The sequence below is a fragment of the Cicer arietinum genome, chromosome 5, assembly GCF_000331145.2.
Source record: "Cicer arietinum cultivar CDC Frontier isolate Library 1 chromosome 5, Cicar.CDCFrontier_v2.0, whole genome shotgun sequence".
In the NCBI taxonomy this organism is placed as follows: Eukaryota; Viridiplantae; Streptophyta; class Magnoliopsida; order Fabales; family Fabaceae; genus Cicer; species Cicer arietinum.
In genome coordinates, this window is record NC_021164.2 from 16,260,485 (window position 1) to 16,283,035 (window position 22,551).

The 22,551-nt window shown below is 33.1% G+C and overlaps 1 protein-coding gene across 4 annotated transcripts; it reads left to right on the forward strand.

Moving 5' to 3' along the window:
• Positions 1 to 11,130: 11,130 nt before the first annotated feature.
• Positions 11,131 to 15,260, forward strand: LOC101493828 (probable protein phosphatase 2C 3). Of its 4 annotated transcripts, none has more exons than XM_073368455.1 (5): positions 11,131 to 11,438; positions 11,634 to 11,729; positions 12,119 to 12,421; positions 12,508 to 12,754; positions 12,901 to 15,260. In XM_073368455.1, exons 4-5 carry the CDS (start codon positions 12,695 to 12,697, stop codon positions 13,135 to 13,137), a joined length of 297 nt encoding a protein of 98 aa, XP_073224556.1. In that variant the 5' UTR covers positions 11,131 to 11,438; positions 11,634 to 11,729; positions 12,119 to 12,421; positions 12,508 to 12,694; the 3' UTR covers positions 13,138 to 15,260. The 4 variants fall into 4 exon arrangements, with proteins under 4 accessions (XP_073224556.1, XP_073224558.1, XP_073224557.1 ...); XM_073368457.1 differs by having other exon boundaries at positions 12,629 to 12,754; XM_073368456.1 differs by having other exon boundaries at positions 11,640 to 11,729.
• The last annotated feature ends 7,291 nt before the right edge of the window (positions 15,261 to 22,551 follow it).

The following is a 22,551-nucleotide window of genomic DNA, read 5'->3' on the forward strand; positions in this document are numbered from 1 at the left end:
AGGGACTGATTCGTCCTTTCAGTCTGTCCGTCCGTTTGTGGATGGTAAGCTGAACTCAATCGTAGCTTTGTTCCCAATGCTTCGTGCAATGCTCCCCCAAAATGTGATGTGAACTTCGGATCACGGTCTGATACAATGCTCGATGGTACCCCGTGTAACCTCACAATTTCAGCAATGTAGATCTCCGTTAGCTGATCTACCTTATAGGTGGTCCTTACCGGCAAAAAGTGAGCAGATTTAGTTAGTCGATCCACTATCACCCATATGGAATCATTCTTTCTCCTTGTCTTTGGTAATCCGGTTATAAAATCCATGGAAATGTTGTCCCACTTCCATTCAGGTATATCTAAAGGTTGCAACATTCCAGCAGGTCGCTGATGTTCCACCTTCGCTTTCTGACAAGTTAGACAAGTGGATACATATTCCGCCACATGTTTCTTCATTCCTGGCCACCAATAATTCTGCCTCAAATCCTGATACATCTTTGTTGCTCCAGGATGAATACTCAGCTTACTCTTATGAGCCTCTTCTAAAATCGTTTTCCGCATATCTGTAATTTCTGGTACACAAATCCTACCATTACATCGCAAAATATTATCTGATCCAATCTTGAACTCAGTCGTCTTCCCTTGTACACAAATCCTACCATTACATCGCAAAATATTATCTGATCCAATCTTGAACTCAGTCGTCTTCGCTTGCACTATTAGGTTCCTCTTCTCTTGTATTAAGACGTCATCTTGAGAATTTGCAATGTCTTCAAGTAGTCCACTCGAAATTTTAATCATTCCGAATTTCAAAATTCCCGGTGCAAACTCTACGTTCAAGTGTAGGTCTCTAAAAGCTTCCCACAACTCTTGTTGTCTAGCCATAATTGTTGAAGACACCGATACACTTCTTCTGCTCAATGCATCAGCCACTACATTGGCCTTCCCAGGGTGGTACTGCAGTGTGAAATCAAAATCCTTGAGAGTCTCCATCCATCGTCTCTGGCGCATGTTCAACTCCTTCTGATCAAACAAATATTTCAAACTTTTATAGGGGGTAGTAATGTAAGACCCATAATTTTAAAGTACCCTTTATGTATTTTTGGTGTATTTTGGATTTTGGCTCGGAGACTTTTTAGCCAAAGTTAATAATATTTTGGACTTTTTATAATCAAAAATATATTTTGATGTCGATTAGAAGTTCTCGTCGATAAATAAATTGAATTAAGTACGGTGAATCCTTTACGGAGAATTTAATGCGTTACGGGTGAAATTGTAATTTAATAGATATCTAGATATTTTGAGATATTTGTTAAGTTATATTTATTATATAGATATGTTTGTTTGGAGGGAAACAGAAAGGAAAACTAGAAGGAAGGAAAAGGAAAAGAAAAGAATATAAAAAGGAAAGAAGGAAAAAGGAAGAAAGGAAGAAAGGAAAAAAACAAAGGAAAGAAAAAGAAAGGAAGGAAAATCCAATTTTCCATCTTCTTCATCTGCTACCCGCGACCCATTTTTCCCTCCTTCTCCCATTTTCATTTTCTTTGCTTTCTTTTCTTCAAGACTAGTAACCCAAGGTTGGGTGAGTGTTAGAACAAAGATTTCTCGACTCCACTATTCCTCTTTGATTCGAAAACGTAGGAAAACGGTATTAGAGATTCAAACACAAACCCCCTCCGTTTCTTCTAGATCTAAGTTTCATTTCGCGAAGAGTTAGAAGGGAAAGTTGCTCACTGCCACACCACGGTGCAAGGGGACCAATTTGGAGGCGACGTTGCGAGCGAAGATTTTACCGGTTTTACTCGCGGTACCGGAAACCCATGTTAAAGCTAACGTTAAGGTAAGGGCTCCTTCCAAACTTCTAGTTTGCATTAGGGACTTATATGTGGTTGTGTGAGAAGGAATTTGTTAGGGTTGAATGTAATGAGTTGGGGAAAAATGAATTTAAAGTCACTTGTGTATGATTATGAGTAAATGAAGTCTGATGTATTTGGGTGTTATGTTGTGTTGATTTGTGTTCGTCGTATTTGGCGTGTTCATACTTGATGTTTGTTGATTGATGTGTTTTGGTGTGAATTATGGATTGAATGTGAGAGTATATTTGAGTTTGTTTCTGTGGAATTTGAAAACCATTAGAGTTAAACGAGTATTAAAAATGGGGAATCTTTTAATACCTCGGTTTACTTAATGTGCGTTTGAGGAAAATGTTTAAGTTAACTAGGCGTTGAGAATGGGGAATCTCTTAATGTCTCGGTTACTTAACTATCGTTTTTGAAAATCGTTTCAGTAAATGAGAATTAAGAATGGGGAATCTCTTAATGTCTTGTTTACTGAATGTTTTGTGTGGAAATCGTTTAAGTCAAAAGTATATTAAGAATGGGGAATCTCTTAATATGTCTGTTTGCTTAACGTTTTGTTTTGAAAATCATTAAGATAAATCAGTATTAAGAATGGGGAATCTCTTAATATGTCTGTTTGCTTAACATTTTGTTTTGAAAATCATTAAGATAAATCAGTATTAAGAATGGGGAATCTCTTAATATGTCTGTTTGCTTAACGTTTTGTTTTGAAAATCATTAAGATAAATCAGTATTAAGAATGGGGAATCTCTTAATATGTCTGTTTGCTTAACATTTTGTTTTGAAAATCATTAAGATAAATCAGTATTAAGAATGGGGAATCTCTTAATATGTCTGTTTGCTTAACATTTTGTTTTGAAAATCATTAAGATAAATCAGTATTAAGAATGGGGAATCTCTTAATATGTCTGTTTGCTTAACATTTTGTTTTGAAAATCATTAAGATAAATCAGTATTAAGAATGGGGAATCTCTTAATATGTCTGTTTGCTTAACATTTTGTTTTGAAAATCATTAAGATAAATCAGTATTAAGAATGGGGAATCTCTTAATATGTCTGTTTGCTTAACATTTTGTTTTGAAAATCATTAAGATAAATCAGTATTAAGAATGGGGAATCTCTTAATATGTCTGTTTGCTTAACATTTTGTTTTGAAAATCATTAAGATAAATCAGTATTAAGAATGGGGAATCTCTTAATATGTCTGTTTGCTTAACATTTTGTTTTGAAAATCATTAAGATAAATCAGTATTAAGAATGGGGAATCTCTTAATATGTCTGTTTGCTTAACATTTTGTTTTGAAAATCATTAAGATAAATCAGTATTAAGAATGGGGAATCTCTTCTTGAGTTAATTCATGAATTTTTGGAAAAATGATCAGGGAAATTGATTTCTCAATCGATTGGATGGGTAAACAGGGACCTTGCCAAATTGAAAAAATCGATTGGCCAATCGATTTCGTAATCAGTTTTCAAAAATCATTTAAGAAATCGATTGCCCAATCGATTGGGCTTTAAGTCAGGGACTCAACCATATTCGACCAAATCGATTTGGAAATCGATTGGCTTAAAACCTAGGGGCTCAGTACTCACTCAATCGATTTCCCAATCGATTGACTTCAGCCCAGGATTCTGTTTTCATTAAAATCCTTCACCCCAATCGATTTCCCAATCGATTGGCTTAGTGAAAATCCTCAGTTTGAGTTAAATGATTGATTGCACATTAACTTATCCATGTCTTGATTTGTTATGTTTTAATTAGGGGATTGAGAACTTTATTTTGTTTTCATTTCTAATTGGCCAGTATTGTATGAACTTTTTGCATATTGAAAATCCTGTTAAGGTGCATGCTTAGTTGAAAAGTTATTTTGAGCATTTAAAAATTTAAATGCTATGTGTGGAAATCTGTTATTTTTCGGTTGGTGACCCTTTACAATTATTGTGGAAATCTGGGCTTTGCCCTCAGATGAGAGTCAGGACGGTCCTACCGGTTCGTACCCTACGGACGGGAATGGAGATGGGAGCGCTTGACTACAGTTACGATAGGAGGATCCCACGGGGCGCGTGGAGATCACTCAGGGTATATAGTTTTTTTGGTAGGATGATCAGATTAGGTTGATGCATAGGGACTAGGCGTCCTTCTTTTTGGGTTGAAGTATTTTTAATTTGGAAAACTGTACTTATACTAATATTGTCAGTTTGACATCCTATTTGAATGGGTTCCATGTACCATTTGTTGTTGTGTAAATGTTTTGGATTTATATTTGGAGAAACTTTTCCGCTGCTTGTAAATTATAATGACTCAATTATTTATCCAAAGGCATTTCTTTATTTATTTCTCTGTTTTATTTTAATTTCTTTTGAAAAAAAAAATATACACCCTCGCTTTGAAAAACGGGGTGTTACATTGTGGTATCAGAGCATTGGTTTGGTTTTCTTTGGGGGCTGTGGAACCTTGGTTATAGATTGTAGGTCGACCTATAGGTTAGGAGTTGTTATCTGATCATGTTTCGGTTTAGGTGACTTGAGTTGTCAAGTCCAATATGATTATTATGTGTTGTTATAGTCGGACGTTAGTTTGGAATTATTTGAAGTAGTGTTAAGACTCTACTTGATGATGGTTTTATAGGAAACCATGCCGCCAAGAAGGAATGACGCTCCGAGAGCCAACGCTAATAGGAATGATCAAATGGCGGAGGCTATGAATAACATGGCTGCTTCTGTCGCCGCACAGACCGCTGCCAAGACTCAGCGCGATCTTATTAGAAGTGTGAGTATATCGCCAAAAAATTCCAGCAATATATTATTTTAAGCAAGAACACCAACATTCACCAACAAAGAATTAATGGTGTAGCCTTCAATCATGTATATACTCATTGATGCTACACTTCAATTTACTCACCAGCTAGCAACTTTAAGTTCACAAATCACAATTTGATATTTTCAAACATAACCTTTCACCTACCTCTCGATATTCCATCTACCATACTTACCTCCCTATTCAATAAAAACATATATCCCACGTATCATCAATGCACCAAGCACTCATTGCAACTACAATTTCTACCATTTCTACCATTTCAATTCATTTGCAAACATCACCATAGGCTTTATAACATTAATTCATCATAACCAAACTATCTAAGGAACACTTCACACTAGAGATTACAAGAGTGAGAGGAATTATAAACAAGACTTGAAATAATAAGTTATGAAGCATTGACATGGATACTAAGTACGACATTTATATTGATAGTAATAATTTAAGAAAATATAAGTCATTTAATAACCATGTGTCAGATATAAAAAAACGTTTTCAATCTAAATTTTCAGTGTTACATAGAATTCAGGAATTGAAAATAAATTACTTTTGAAACAAGTTCCTTGAAAACAAGGGAAACATGAGTGACGAAATTTAAACAAAAAGTACAAGTATATGCAGGAACTTTATAAATTCATGAATCTCGAGGATTAAGTGAAAAATATACTTGCCAGTAGTTAATGCCAAATCTCAAGTTTACACGTGCAAAAAATATAAAACTGAGATAAATAAAAGGTTTAATCTTTGGATACTCTAAAAAAGAAGAATTTTTTATAGGTTTTGACTTTTGGTTATACAAGCAATGGTATGTACATAAAACAAAACACTTTTGAGATGTAAACAAAAGCACATTTAAGATATCATCAAATTTTTTCACTTTTAAGGTATATGCTTTAAAAGCAAAACCCAACATTACATTTAGTGTCAATGGGATTTAGGAATGTATATAGTACATCATTATGTAATGCTATTAAACCATTATTATTAATAATACCCCCAAAACGTTATAGCGGTGTAGCGGGTAGCGGTATGACCACTACGTTGAAGTTGAGGGAAACAATTCAAGTGCTTTATTCCATACACATATAATGACTTAAAATAGATTAATGTACAAAACTAAACACATATACGTAACTAACCATCAAAGTTCATTGCTACTAATATTCAAACATAATATTAAGCAAAATAAGAGGGACTGTTGGTGCAGAAATTGAAAAGCAGAAAGAATAGTTGCAGAGAAGATCAAAATAACTTAGGATTAGTATAAGCACACTCAAAAAGCTAAACTAATTAAAAGAAATCCAAGTTTTAAGAAATACCAAAATTTAGTATAACCTATATTCAAGCATAAACTTTGAATATAATATACTAAAAACAACAGTGACCTTCCCCCAAATGTATAGAACCTCCATGATGCATTTCATCATCCCTTGAAAAGTTCATTCATAACATCTAAATCAGTAACAAGCACACACATGATTATTACAATCCAAGCCATTATAACAAAAAGAAAGGGTTATTAGTTTTCGTCAAAGATCGAAGTGAGAAACGGTACCCTCGGAGTTATTAGTTTTCGTTTTTCCCTTTTAGCAATTTGAGAAATTGATAGATTGAGAGATTTCCTTTGCAAGAGTTGATTTTGTTTCCAAGATGATAAATCACCTTCTTTGACAGGGGTGATTTCGTTTTTCTTCAATGTTGGATTTCGTTTCCTTCACTGTTGACAAAGGTTGAGAGATTTGGGGGTTTTCAGAAATTTTAGGATTGAGAAAGGAACACACGCAGGATTGAGAAAGGAATACATGCGAGATTGAGAAATGAGAGTACAAAATCTAGAAAATGAAATGCGGGGTTTGTGCTTTAAATAGCGGAGGCGGTTGACAAAAACCACCCCAAGAACTATCGCAAAGTGGTGGTGAGGGTGGAAAATGAAATGCGGGGTTATTTGTGCTTTAAACAGTGGCAAAGGTTGACAAAAACCGCCTAAGGAATCGTCGCAAAGTGGTGGTGAGAGCGGTTATTTCAGAACCGTCGCAGGTCAAGTGTCGCAAAATTGAAAAATTCTTGTAGTGCAAGATGTTATTAAAAACCACAATTTTTATTGTTTTATATGACTTGAATGCTTGTAAAATTAAATTGATTATTTTGTGATTTGGGGTGTCACAATGACCAAAGATAAATAAATAAAATAATTAAATATTTAAAATAATGAAAAGCATGCATATGATGAATGTAACACCCAAATTACTAAAAGCTAGAGTTTAATTTTTTGTTAACAACAAACACTTGTGGATAAAATACTTGTGTGCCAAAGAACCCTAATAAAATGCTTATATGTCAGTGCACATGATTACGAAATTTCAAACCCTCATCGAGAGGCATAAATCACAATGTACAACCTCTCATATACTAGCACGACTCAATAATCATATAATTTCTATATTTTTGTTAACACTTTTAAAACTCTAAAAATTTTAACAACACTTTAAACAAAAACTCGTTAAGTTTTCAACCCTTTTTAAAACTAAGATCACAATATTTTTGTATACAACAAAAATTTATAAAACCCAAACCCTAATTAACAGGTTTAGGTTCGGCCATTTATGTTTAGGAAGGGAAAAAATTTCATTTTTTCAAAAACAAAAAAATTAAAAACTTCAATATCAATTTTACTAACATAAATTCATTTTTTTTTAGTAAAACTCAGAGTTTTCCAAATTTGATTTTTCCTTTAGATCTACTATCATAAGCCATGAATCTATGATATTTGTGAATTAAAAATCATCCTATTATAAAATCAAAATTCCAACTATATATTTTTTTTCAAAAACGGAGAGTCCACCAAATCAAATTTTTCTTTTAAATTTATTAGTACAAGACTTGGATCTATAGTTTTTGTAAAATTCATTTAGGAACATAGGATATAATAAATCTACTAATTAAAACGAGTCTCGTTACATTTAGGAACATAGTATAGTATGAACAAATTATGTGAATTTAAGAATTCAATGTTGGAAGAAGAAAGAAGAAATAAAATAGAAAGATGAAATTTTCTGATTTATGGATTTTAAAAGTCATTTTAGGACCAAATTATCCTCGAATATTGTTTTTATATCAGTAACATTATGTTAATTTGTTACATATGGTCAATTAAAAGACAGATGGAGTTCACATCAACATTAACATAATTCATAAAAACAGGAAAACAAATCCTATTGTGTTAAATAATTGGACTAATACACTAAATAATTTGTTAGGGATTCAAATTTAGTTTTCTTATTTATTTATTAAGAACTATCCTGAATTTCGTGTATTTTATAAAATAGAATTATTTTTAAAAGTTAATCTAAAAGCCATCAAAACATTCTCATACACTCGATATAAAATCAATTCAATTGCGTGTTTAATAAAAGTTAAGCGTATAATAGGTAATGTAGAACTCAACAATTTTACACAATATGGATCTTGGCTGTTTATTTCACATTGGACTATCCAAATCAATTACTAAGTCTGTTGGGGAGTCCGAGGGAGTCCAACATTCGAAATGGGCTAAACAAGGATTCATAAGAGACTTAGACACCACATCTCAACCCAAAACCTTAAGGCATTAGGTTTATGGGTCATTCTCCTTATATATTCAATATAGCCTCCATTCCTGGTCAATGTGGGACTAACCACTCATAATTGAATTCCAACACTCCCCCTCAATTATGAGTTCCCACCACTAGACTTGATCCACTTGATACAAGTCCTTTATTGACCACTAGACTTGATCCACTTGATCACCGAGTCCTTTTTGGTCCACCAAAAGACTTGATCCACTTGATCCAAGTCATTTTTGCTCCCTCATCAAGCCAAACCGGGCTCTGATACCACTTGTTGGGGAGTCCGAGGGAGCCCAACATTCGAAATGGGCTAAACAAGGATTCATAAGAGACTTAGACACCACATCTCAACCCAAAACCTTAAGGCATTAGGTTTATGGGTCATTCTCCTTATATATTCAATATAGCCTCCATTCCTGGTCAATGTGGGACTAACCACTCATAATTGAATTCCAACAAAGTCTAATGAATAAAAGCACGGAATCAAATTTTGTGGAACCAATAATAGCTAATTTTGTTATTTTATTAACAATCTGGCCACCTAGTTTTTGAGGGCCTGTCATGTGATTTTACAATTATAGTTTATGTTTCCATATTGATTAAGAAAGTATATATGCCTTGGTTGTTGCTGCTGCTGTCATCTGTTTTTTGTTTCTATTTAGATAGAGAGTGTACATAGAGTAAAACAGAATGTAAGACACAATGTAACATAACATTATCTTAGAAATATTTGTAAGATTTAAGTACTAATTACAATTACTAGAATTTTATTAATGGTAAATGTTGTGTTTTTAGTAATATTAATTTAGGATTAAGAGTAGATTAGGAAAGTGGTAGTATTAATAAGTACAAGTGGCAAAGAGAGAACATGTTACCTTTATTTCTCTTTCTTTCTCCTTCACTCACGAGTACTAATCCATCTTTCACCTTCCTTTATTTCATTTTGCAGTTACAAACTCTCAAAACATTATGGAGAAAACCCCAACACTACCACTGCTCATTGTCCCCTTCATCCATCAAATTTCTCCTCCTCTCCAAAATCTTCCAAACACAGTAGCTCACTCAAGTTTTCCAAACTTGTCCCGACCAGTTGCATGCATGTTTCCATCTCTCAATCTTCAATAATCAACCAAAAACAGTACTAAAAGAGAAATGAATATCAAGTAGGAGGAACTCCAATAACGGGAATAAACCACAAAGACTAAAGAAATTGAGAGTTTCTAGAGTATACATGTTCTTCAAATCAACTCTAATAAAAAAGAATTATTCCTATTAAACCGTGAGTTCTTTTCCTAGAATTGTTTTCATATTTTGCATGTGGGTTTTGTGGGTTTGATTCTAGTTTATTATATTTATTTGAAATGATTTTTCAGGGTTTGCAATAATGGGTTCCTTAAAATCTAAAAGTGAGGAAAACTGATAGACTTAGTATATAGGATATGTTAAAAAATAGCATTTCACTCTTTTAAAAATCATTCATTCAACATATGTTTATGTGATGATTACGATGTATTAAAGATTTAAGATTTGAGGTTAACTGTGGCGGGCGAATCATTGAATAATGCATTTTCTCTAAACCCTCTATGATCTGTTTTTCTCATTTGATCAGTTTTTGACTCTAATGTGCTTTTCTTCTTTTGATTAGATTTTGTGTTTGATTTTGTTTCCTCTAGCTGCTTCTAATTGATTTTTCCTTTGGTTGCCTTTGATTCTATTTATCATTTGAATGCCTCTAATTATGTTTTTCCCCTGGCTACTTCCGATTCTGTTTCCATTAGCTGCCTATGATTCATTTTTTCTCTAGCTCTATCTGATTTTTTCCTATAGCTCTATCTAATTTTTTCCTAGTACCCCATAATTGATGAAATAGTGATGCTTCCAACTTGTTCTAAAGATGATGCTCTTAATGGCGTAATTTAGGCTAACAAGGGGACAAAATAGATGTTGGAAAAATATTTGAAGTTAACGTGAATTTTTTAAGTGGAGATTATTTTGTCATCATATAGGTAGGGCTAGACAAGCCTAGTAATTCTAGGGAAGTACAACTGAATGAGTCTGATCGTGTCAGTTTGCTGTTGAGTCTTAACACTACTAGAAATCTTCGTGTTACCTGTGGATTTTCCTGAGAAACTAATTCCGCGGGTAATACGTTAGGATTTTGCTGCGGATTGTACTTTTCTAGGAATATAGCTACGGTATTATTTTCCGCCGGTAAAATAGCAGGTAAATTTTTCTTTTGCGGTGGATTCACATGCGACTCTCTTTCTGCAGCTAAGAAATCAGTGTCGCAGCAACGTCCGCAACAAAGTTATTTTTGTCAAATCCTATGCAAATTCCGCAGGTAAATAAATCAATTTTTATGGTTTTATTTTTATATAAATAAGAAAAATTGTTATTTAAACAAAATAAAAATATTAGTCAAGTTCCAAAGTACAATCAGTATTATTATGAATAATTTGGTGAATTATTTGTTTTAATTATAATAGTTATTAAATTTAGTAAATTAAAGGTTTTGATAAATTTATCTATTCCGTTTTGACTTCAATAATTAAATAAATTATTTTATAATTAAAATTTACTTTTAATTTTAATTAAAATTATGACAAAAAAACTATTTTAAACAAAACTCAAAAAATAAAAAATAAATATTTAATAATATTAAATTTAAATATAATCAAATTTAATAAAAACTTATTCAACTCTATGATTTAGTTTGACAATTTAAATTTAGTATTCTAAAAAATAAAAAATAAAGTTATTATAATTGTTCTTAAAAAATTAAAGTTAACTTGTGTATATCTAATAAAATTGTTCATTTTTTTAGAAGAAATATACTGTTAAGTAACCTAACCAGAAACCTCGTGAAATTGATGGTGGTATTCAAACGTATTTCATAACCTATTTCAAAAACCTCACGAACCTCACAGAAACCTAACTGATCTTTTGTGCCTCAGCCTATTTCAACCTTCACACCTCGCCGTCGCATCTCAACTATAGTCACCATCGTCACACCTCGCCGCCACATCTCAACCATAACCACCACCGTCACACCTCGTCGTCATCGCCACCATCAAATCTTAATCTCCTTACGTTGCATCTCAACTTCGCTGTTATCGTAATCTCGTCGCCGTCGTAACATCGTCGCCTTCGTAATCTCATCATCGTCGTAAGTGTTGCGCACCACTCTGTTTTAATTCAGCCTTGTTTCTCGCCGTTTTTCATTATTCTCGTTTCATTATTCATTTTCGTGAACTACAGTGAGTCAAAGGTTTTGATTTTCTTCTGATTTAGGGTTTTTCTTCTAATTTAGTGTTTCTATGTGTTGTTTCTTTGAACATTTTCAATTTGCAAATTGCTTTAGTTGCAGATACTGTTTTTTTTTCTGAGATTGGAGTCTATTTTCAAGTTAAAGGAGGCAAAGAGTTCCGACATTGTCGCGATTGCTCCTTGTATAGAGGTATTTTCAATTAAGCTTGTGTCTAAGCTGATTCAAATGTCACAATCAATTATTATTGTCATTGCTAATTTAACATATGGTATTCATGGTTCTGGAAAAGTTGAGGCAATGAACTAGATGAGGATAGTATACATATGCTTATGAGTCCGTAATCAATTATTAGTAATGAAAAAAATTATTCAAGGAGTACCTAGAGCTTTGGTTGCTGGTTTTGTTAAGACTGATAAGGAATTTCAGAGCAGACGTGTGGACTTTGGTTTTGTTTCTTTTTTGTTGATAGAAAAGCTATTCTTATTGAGAGGATGGAAATGCAAAAGTGGATGATTAAGAATTTTATCTGCTATTGTTAATTGGTTTTATGAGTCCTAACTTAATCTGGTTTTGTACAGGAGAAACTTCTGGAACCATAGCCACATTTGTGATAGTTGATCGGTGGACTGTGACTGTCGCATCTGTTGGAGATTCTCGTTGTATACTAGATACTCAAGGTGGTGTTGTTACCACCTTAACAGTTGATCACAGACTGGAAGAGAATATTGAAGAGTGTGTTAATATGATTTTATCTCTAAGGTTGAGTCAGTTATCTTTTTCTATATTCTCATGGTCATGAGTTGCACTATATAAACAGGAGGGAACATGTTACAGCTAGTGGAGGTGAAGTTGGGAGGCTTAGCATTGTTGGTGGTGCCGAGGTGAGCATACTGTTTTCAGCATCTTATTTAAGGACATTTCGTTTAGCTTATCCTTGTTTTAAATGTTTGGTTCTAAATCATTGTAGATTGGCCCCCTTCGATGCTGGTTGGGAGGTCTATGCCTTTCTAGGTCAATACTATAATGCCTATGCATCCTATTAGGTCTGTGTTCAGGATAAAACTTTTACACTTTGTCATGAATTATAGCTATCAAAAACTGGTGGGAGGCTTATAATTGCTTCTGATGGCATATGGGATGCTCTATCATCAGAAATGGCTGCAAAATCTTGCCGTGGTTTGCCTGCCCAACTTGCTGATATGCAGGTTGTCAAGGTAATATGTTCTACATGGCTCTCTAGCCTAATTTTAAGCCAAATCTGCAATTCTGCGTGTCTTTTGGCTTGAGACTTTTCATTAGCATCATGTTTGCAAAGTTAGCATTTCAGTTCGTGTATTTATGTATTTGTACTGTATTCCAGGAAGCACTAAAAACAAGAGGTTTAAAGGATGATACAACATGCATAGTAGTTGACATAATCCCACCTGATAATGAATTGTCGTCAACACCTCCCCCGAGAAAGAGGAACAAGTTGATAGATTTTTTCTTTAGAAAGAAGTCTTGTGATTCTGCTGGTAAGCTATCAAAGAAGCTTTCAGTTATAAATATAATGGAAGAACTGTTTGAAGAAGGATCAACAATGCTTGCTGAAAGGTAATCTTTCATTCTCTTTTATAGGCAAAAGTTTTGAATTGATGAGTACTGGAAAAACAAGTTTTCAAGCCAATTTCATTATGTGTTGTGTCAGTTGTGAGTTTGTTCTTGTCTGGAAGAAATAACATGATTGAAATATTGTGTACCTTGTTGAGTAAGACTTAATCAAGCCATTCAAAGGTTTTCTTTTCCTCACTAACCAATTTGGTGCTAGGTTGTTCTAACAGAACATGTTGTTTTCTTGGAGCATGTTGAGGTGGTTTTAAAGTCATAGCCTTTACTGCTGGTAAAAACCGGTTCATCATGAAATCTTGAGATTGTTTGTAAGTAGAACTGGTATTACTTCTACACTTGTTTGCATCCAAAGTATGCAAACCACTTTCACTACACTTCATATCCCATACGTGATTTTTTGCTTACAAGTTTTTTGCATCCAAAGTATTACTTACAAGTTTTTGCTCAAGACGTGCATATCCCATACGTGATTTTTTGTATGGGTGTGTCAGATTTCTTGCCCTTTCGCGATTTGCCTTACTTATATTCTATATAAAAAAAATAGCAATCGTGTAAAAATTTAAAATATAAATAATAAAACACAAATGCTAATAAATTAATCACTTACGACAAACGCGGGGTCCGAATGTTTGGATACAAATGCACTCCATTCATCATTTGATATATAATGTTTATATATTCTTGGAGCTTCAGCATTCGTATTTCCTTCTCTATCTTTTAGATAGAAATTAGAGAGGTGAGATCTAAATCCCCGGTGGATTTTCCCAGCAACTCTCAATACGTAACTCTTTCTCCCCTCATCAAGAACAAAAGAAGTCTGCAAGCGAAATAAAGATATAGTTTGAGTAAAGTATTTCAATAAAAAAAATTATAAATGACAGAAAAGTGGATCAAAAAAGTTACTTGAATGTCATTCCATAGTATATCTTTGGCATCCTTCAACGCCTTATCTCTCCAATCATCAATTGTAATTGGGATATTTTGACGAACAACAGCCCTAATGTAACTTACAAACATGGAGTTGTTCGGGTCGATTGACTGACCACTCTTGTTCCATCCAACCTACTAAACTCATATAGTAAGTACATGCTATTAAAAGATAAAAAATAAACAACAAACAGATTATAGTATACCTCAAATTTAATGCCTTTGCTCCTTGCTTTTATGACCTTTTGCATTATAGTTGCACCACGTTTGACTTCATTTTCGTAAGTCTTGGTGTTGACAACTTCTTCATTTTGACATTCTAAATCTTTGGTGGTATCCATTTATCTACAACAAGTTCAACATGCAGTATTCTAAGTACATATCAATATCAGTATATCTTAAACAAGCTCAGCATGCATTTTAGTGATAACAAAAAATTAATAACATCAATACCTAAATAACGAGGGTTCGAAGAAATACGTTAAACAACAGAAATGAGGGTTCACAGAAAGTTCGCAGAAATACGATTTGCAGAAATATGGTTTGAAGAAATACGTAATGAGGGTTACGTATTTCAATGAAAAGATATTGTGTGTAATGGGAGAGATGATCATGGATAGAAATAAGGTTTGAAATGAGGGAGATGATCGTGGAAATAAGGTTCGTAATGGAATAGATGATAGGGTTTGCAAAGGAAGAGAAGAACGACAAAGGTTGAGATGATAGTGAAGTTTACGTAATGAAGAGGAAACTGAAGCGGTTTACTGTTATATATAAAACCCTTTTACAGCGTTTTTTTATAAGCCTTTTACAGCGCTTGTTGGAAAAGCACTCTAAAAGGCCTCCTTATTTTATTTTTAAAAAGGCTCTTTTACAACGCTTGTTGGAAAAGCGCTCTAAAAGGCCTCCTTATGTTATTTTTAAAAAGACTCTTTTACAGCGCTTTTTCCAAGAAGCGCTGTAAAAGACCTCCTTGTTTTCTTATGCTATATGAATATTTTTTTCAAAGCTTTTTACAGCGCTTTTTTAAATAAGCGCTTTAAAAGGCCTCTTTATTTTATTTTAAAAAAGGCTCTTTTACAGCGCTTTTTCCAAGAAGCACTATAAAAGACCTCCTTGTTTTCTTATGTTATATGAATGTTTTTTATAAAGCCCTTTACAGTGCTTCATTGTTTTATTTTTATATTTAAGGCTCTTTTTCTGTTTAGTTCAGTTCATGTAAATTACTAATTTATATTCAGTTCAGTTCATGTATATTACTAATTTATATTCAGTTCAGTTCATGTAAATTACTAATTTATATTCAGTTCAGTTCATGTAAATTACTAGTTTATATTAAATTACATGAACTTAGTATAAAAGTACTCAAATCAAGCTAAATATAAACAGAAAATAAATTAATCAGAAAATCAAATACATGGCTGCTTATATAAAACAATTAAACATGTTCCAACAATTAAATTTACATTAACTGAGTTCGGATTACATGGCTTATATAAAACAATTAAACATGTACATTAAGATGCCCTTCTTCTTTTCCTGGTGGGATTCACATTTGTTTGTCGATTTACAATACCAAACGATGGAATAGTCCAAATTCCCTCATCATGATCATCTCTAAGATATAAACCATCGTCAGTTGAATCAATTTCATGTGGTTGTTGTGATATTGCAAATAAAATATCATTACCAACATCTTCATCATTATTGTTATCATCACTTATTTTATTGGTCGATAGGACAACAGACCATTTATCATCAGCATGATCAATGACATAAAACACTTGTTGAGCTTGCGACGCTAAAATAAAAAGCTCGTCTTTGTATCCCACCCTATTAAAATCGACAAGCAAGAACCTTGACTCATCAATCCGAACGCCATTATTATTATCGACCCACTTGCAACCAAATATGGGAACACGAAACATTGTGTAGTCTAACTCCCATATGCGCTCGATAACCCCAAAATATGATAGATTTGCGTATATTGGGTTTTTGTCTTTTGCACTTGAGACATGCATCGCTTCAGCTACGAGAGTGACTCCACTATTTTGCATAGTGGTCTGATCATCTTGTTCTTTGGTATAAAATGTGTAGCCGTTAATAACATAACCAGTGTAAGAAAAGACATGTAAGCTCGGACCATTTGCTAGCCACCTCAATCTATTTGAAATTGATACGGGGTCTATATCAAATTTTGACATTATGTGATTTTTTAACCATGTTACAAAACTTCGATTGTGCTCTCGAGTTATCCATAGTCTAACTCCCATATGCGCTCGATAACCCCAAAATATGATAGATTTGCGTATATTGGGTTTTTGTCTTTTGCACTTAAGACATGCATCGCTTTAGCTACGAGAGTGACTCTGCTATTTTGCATAGTGGTCTGATCATCTTGTTCTTTGGTATAAAATCTGTAGCCGTTAATAACATAACCAGTGTAAGAAAAGACATGTAAGCTCGGACCATTTGCTAGCCACCTCAATCTATTTGAAATTGATCCGGGGTCTATATCAAATTTTGACATTATGTGATTTTTTAACCATGTTACAAAACTTCGATTGTGCTCTCGAGTTATCCAATTTTGATTCCTATTCATGTTCAAACGAGATAACTGATCAATGTGTATTGTAACATACAGTTGAACCTCATCATCATTGTGCAGAACATACAATTGTGCCTGCTCCCATTCTGTCCTTGATATAGTCAGTAGTCTCCTTCCAGTTATCCCTTCTCCTGATAGTCTTCCCGAATGACGAGACATGGGAAGCCCTATGGATTCAACATTGGACAGATATTCAGTACAAAATTCAGCAGCCTCTTCAACAATGTATCGTTCAGCAATACAACCTTCTGGTCGACTTCTACTTTTTACGTACCCTTTTAATATTTTCATATATCGTTCTATCGGATACATCCATCTCATATAAGCTGCCCCACAAAGTTGTGTCTCCTTAACCAGATGAACAGTAAGGTGAACCATTATATCAAAAAATAAGGATGGGAAATACATTTCAAGCTCACACAAAGTAACAACAATTTCCCTCTGCAATGTCGGTAATTTCTGAGGGTTGATCACTTTACTACAAATTTCCCTGCAGAAGAAACATAATCTAGCTAAGGCTCGTCGAACTTTTTCAGGTAAAATGGAACGTATACCTATTGGTAGCAAATGCTCCATTAGAATATGACAATCATGGGTCTTCAAACCTTTTAACTTGAGGTCTTTCATACAAACCAAATTTTTAATGTTTGAAGAGTATCGTTCTGTAACTTTAACTTCGTGTAGAAATTTACATAAAACAATTTTTTCCTTTCTAGATAGAGTATGAGCAGCTGGAGGTAGATATGTGCGATTTCCTTTGTTTACGAGACCCAATTCATTTCTTATTCCCATATCGATCAAGTCCAATCTTGCATTGATGCCATCTTTAGACTTTCCTGAAACATTGAGTAACGTACCAATAACACTATCAAATACATTTTTTTCAATATGCATCACATCGAGGAAATGTCTTATATACAATGACTTCCGATATGGCAATTCAAAGAAAATTGACTTTTTCTTCCACCCAGTTTTGACCAGCTCTCCCGCAAAAAGTTTTCTAAATTTATTGGTCAAACCTTGTACTTTTTCAAGTATTTGATATCCATTCGGTGCTAAAGGAGCTTTACCTTCCTTTGATTTTCCATTGAATGCATTTCTCCACCCACGATACTGATGACTATAAGGTAAAAATCTACGATGTCCAAGAAACACATTCTTCTTACAATGTTTCAACCGCATCCAATTTGTACTCTCTTCACATATAGGACATGCACACTGACCTTTAATGCTATATCCTGATAAATTACCATATGCTGGAAAATCATTAATTGTGCCGAACAACATAGCCCTCAAATTGAAACATTCTTTCTTATACCCATCATAAACTTCCACACCTGTCTCCCACATACGTTTTAAATCTTCGATTAGAGGAGTCAAGTATACGTCGATATCATTCCCCGGTTGTTTGGGTCCAGAAATTAACAGAGACAACATCATAAACTTACACTTCATACATAACCATGGAGGTAGGTTATAAATCAACAAAATCACAGGCTACGTGTTGTGTGAGATGTTTTGAAGACCATGTGGATTCATTCCATCAGTAGAAAGTGCAAGTCTTAGATTTCTTGACTCTATCCTGAATTCAGGATACTCGTGATCAATTTTTGCCCATTGTGGGGAATCTGCAGGGTGTCGAAACATTCTATTTCTAATTCTTTCATCTGCATGCCATGTCAAGTGTTTTGAATCTTCTTCGCTACGATACATATGCCTGAATCTTGGTATTATAGGAAAATACCAAACGACTTTTGCTGGAGTAGATTCTTTCTTCTTATATCGAGAGACATTGCATTTCGGACATGCCTTTAGTAATTCATATTCGTTTCGAAATAAAATGCAATCGTTAGGACATGCATGAATCCGTTTAGCTTCGTAGGTTCGACTGGGAAGTTCATTATCATCTGACAACATATCTTTTAAGAGTGTTAATAATTCTGTGAAGCTTTTATCAGACCATCCATTACTCGCTTTTAAGTTGTATAACTTTAATATCGCCGACAGTCTTGTGAATTTAGTACAGCCATTATATAATGGTTTCTCTGCATCACTCAACAAACTTTACAATCTCGAAGATTTTCTTCAACTGCTTTTGCAATCTCCTCAACTCGGTCTGGCTCATATGTATCTGTATCGAAGTCAGTTGAAGCATATGTCGAACCATTCTCAAAATTAATGTTTCCTTTTTTTTCTCACCATGTCTTATCCAACATGTATAGCTTTGATCAATTCCATTACATATTAAATGTCCTTCCAATTCATCTTCTTTAACGCGTTTTCCAAAACAACAGTTTAAACAAGGACAAATGACTCTATTTGGATCTTTTGCATTCTTCACTGAAACTCAACAAACTTCTTCACTCCATTTTCATACTCTTTTGACAATCGATTGGCAAACATCCATTTCCGATCCATATTATATGATCACCTATATAAATGCAGTTACAAAAATAATAAGCTACTGAATAGATCAACAAATTTCAAAAAGAAACCAATATCAACATATCTAATATTAGAAAATGGAAACCAAGGTCCATTATTATGTAACAACTTCAAAACCGAACAGATCAACAAATTTCAAAAAGAAAATATTTAATATGTAACAATTTATTAGTTTTCAATTATTAAAAAACTAAAGATTTTTTGACAACAACAAATTAATAAATACCCGAGACAACGTAGATGGCCGCACAATACGTAGAGGATATGAGGGAACCCAGAGTAGAGGTGATGAGGGTTCGTAAATTTGTTTTAAATTTGTTTTTATTTATTTAAAAGTAAATGATTTTTATTTAAAGCGCATGTCTTTTACAACGCTTGTGAAAAAAGCGTTGTAATAGGTAATTTAATTATTTGATAACGCATATCTTTTACAGCGCTTGTGAAAAAAGCGTTGTAATAGGTAATTTAATTATTTGAAAGCGCATTACTTTTACAGCGCTTGTGAAAAAAACGCTGTAAAACATTATGTGAGGGCGCTTCAGTTTACAGCGCTTGAGTACAAGCGCTGTAAAAGCCTTGTAAACATTATGCGCAAATGCTATATGACCCTACAACAACGCTTGTTTCACAACGTTTGTCAAAAAAGCGTTGTTATAGGCTCCGCTATTTTTAAAATATATTTACAACAGCGCTTGTGTTTAGTAAACGCTGTAAAATAAGCGCTATAAAATGACATTTTTCGCGTAGTGAATCTTCTAAAAGTAAAAATATGTGTAGCCACTCTTGTGTTAGAATTAGTTCCAACCAATCTAAACACTTTGTAACTTGACCTAGTAGTGATTACCGTCCTCAACAACGTGATTGTACTAAGCAAGATGGTTGAGAAGAGTTGAACACAATTAGTTGATTAGAATGTATTCATTCAATGTGTGATTTCATTGTTGAATAATGTATTAAATCCTTCTTTGTGAAGGGAGTGGATGTAGCTACTGTGTTGCTGGTGAATTAGGATAAGTCGACTTGTGTTTTATCCCTTATCTCTTTACTTGTTGTTTTACTAATTATTGTCTTCAACATCCCAGTTTTTAAATTGTTTATAAATTAAGTGTTTTAAAACAAAATACAATTCCACTCCTCATCCTCTTTCTTGTTTTTCTCTCTCTACAACAATGACCAAATATTAAAAAGATAATTAAAGACTAGAAACAATGAAAATCATACATGAAGAGTTATCAAATGACAATATTTTTCACAGTATTTAATCTTATGGAACTTTCTCTCTAAATCATCTCATTTTTGAAAGGTGATGAAAAAGTCTTCATCAGATTTAAGATCATAGTATCGTATGAACAACTAATGTGATTTTAAGGTTTCGTTGTTGGAAGAAACTGTCTATAATTATTGTTGTTATATGAACCTAAATGTCAGCAACCTAAAAAAAAAATCATATTTTCTAAAATAACTTGACTAAAACACTAACGTTATTTTCTGAGATTCAAATTACTTTTTTATTAAGAACTAACTTGAATTTCGTGTATTTTATAAAATAAAATTATCTTTAAAGGTTAATCTATAAGCCATCAAAACATTTTCATACTTGTTATAAAATCAATTTAATTGCGCGTTTAATAGAAGTTAGTCGTAAAATAGGTACCGTAGATTTGAACAACTTTACACGATATGGATCTTGGTTGTTTATTATACATTAAATGGTCCAAATCCATTACTATGGCTAATTAATAACAACATAGAATTCAATTCCATATAATTACAAAGAAAGAGAATAATTATCCACTAATTGTTCTAATTCTTTTTTCTTTTTGTGAGAATCGAGTTCGATACCTAGAAGATATATGTCATTATTCATTTATTTTCACTACTAATTGAGCTATAAATGTGGTACATTTTACTATTCTACTTCAAATTAAATTTGTAAAACTTTTATTCTCAAATGTTATGCTTTAAGCCAAATGTTTTATTAACTTTTCAAATAAGTGATCCTTGCCTCAACACTACAATAAATAATATTGATCTGCGACGATTACAAGGGACATCTACATAAGTTATAACCGCCTCAAAAAGATAATTGTGATGGTTCTGCAACAGTCGCATACTCGTGCGTCGTGAGGCTGCTTTGCGACGAATCAAAAAACTGCCGGCAACATTTGCAGCAGTTCTTAACTGCCTCTACATACAATTTGCGACAGTTAAAACCGTTGCCAAACACACTCAAATTTATTTTGTCTAAAATATTGCAACAGTTATCAATCGTCGTTATATTTATTTTGAAGCAGTTTGAACCGTCGCAAGCCAAATAATTTAAAATAAAAAAATGATATTATTTTTTCCTATTTTTTATTAATTAAAATAAAAAATATTCATAAATAAATATCATACACATAATTTAAATACATAATTTTATAACTATTGTACCTAAATCCAATTTATATAATTTTTTCAAAAGAAATAACACCAATTCATACATTGAAGTTAACTAACACAATAAATAAAGTAGTTTAAATATTCAAAACATTACTAGAGTGGCTAAACATAAAAAACAACTCCACCAAACATAGAAGTTCATACAAATATCTAATTAGTCCCTAATGATGTTGTTCCACGATCATCAAGTTGGTGGCTAGACTCAGATGAATATCTAACATCTATTGGTGATTTTATGTCTGTTGCGTGGAAAAAAAAGTATATATTAACCTCAATGAATATTGATAAATATTGTCAAATACTAATTAACTAAATTTTTCATATAGCTAGAATTAATCATTAAACAATTGATATTTTTAACCAAGGACAAACAGTTCTCATATGATTTTTTAAGTAGGTTTGCTATGAAAAAAAATTTATCTTTTTTTTTTCTCTAGAATTTTGCATTTGCAACAAAAAAGCAATTTTCTCCTTTAACATATCAACTTCAAGATCCCTTTTCTTAGGCTTATCAATTTCAACTTGCATTTTGTCCATCTTCTCATTAGCTTCGGAGGAAGATATTGATCTTACAGAGTGAGAAGTAGATGTAGTAATTTGAGACAGTGTTATTCCAAGTCCCATACAACGAAGGATGTTCTTTTCCAAACACTTTAACAAATGCATCATTTGGAGAACGAGTCTTCCAAATTTCAGCTTGCAACTGTTCCTGCACAGACAGATGAAGCAAACTAAATTCTTCTCTATAGCAGAAATGTCTAACTTAGCAACTCACTATTACCAACCAAATAAGTAATTTTATAGCTTTGCAACTCACTATTATCAAAACTAACAGTTGCATCTTTGATTCGTAAAGTGGTCAATAAGAAATAGTTACAATCACATAACAGTTTTATTATTTACAGTTGCATATTTTTCCTTGGCCTCGTCATTGACAAATGATCCATCAGACTTTTTATGAGAAATTAAATACATTTCCCC

Bases quoted from the DNA above. Each gene is read 5' to 3' on its own strand.
- LOC101493828 (XM_073368455.1), top strand. From the start codon at position 12,695: ATGGCTGCAAAATCTTGCCGTGGTTTGCCTGCCCAACTTGCTGATATG. The intron at 12,755-12,900 runs GTAATATGTTCT...ACTGTATTCCAG, and splicing joins CTGATATGCAGGTTGTCAAG to GAAGCACTAAAAACAAGAGG.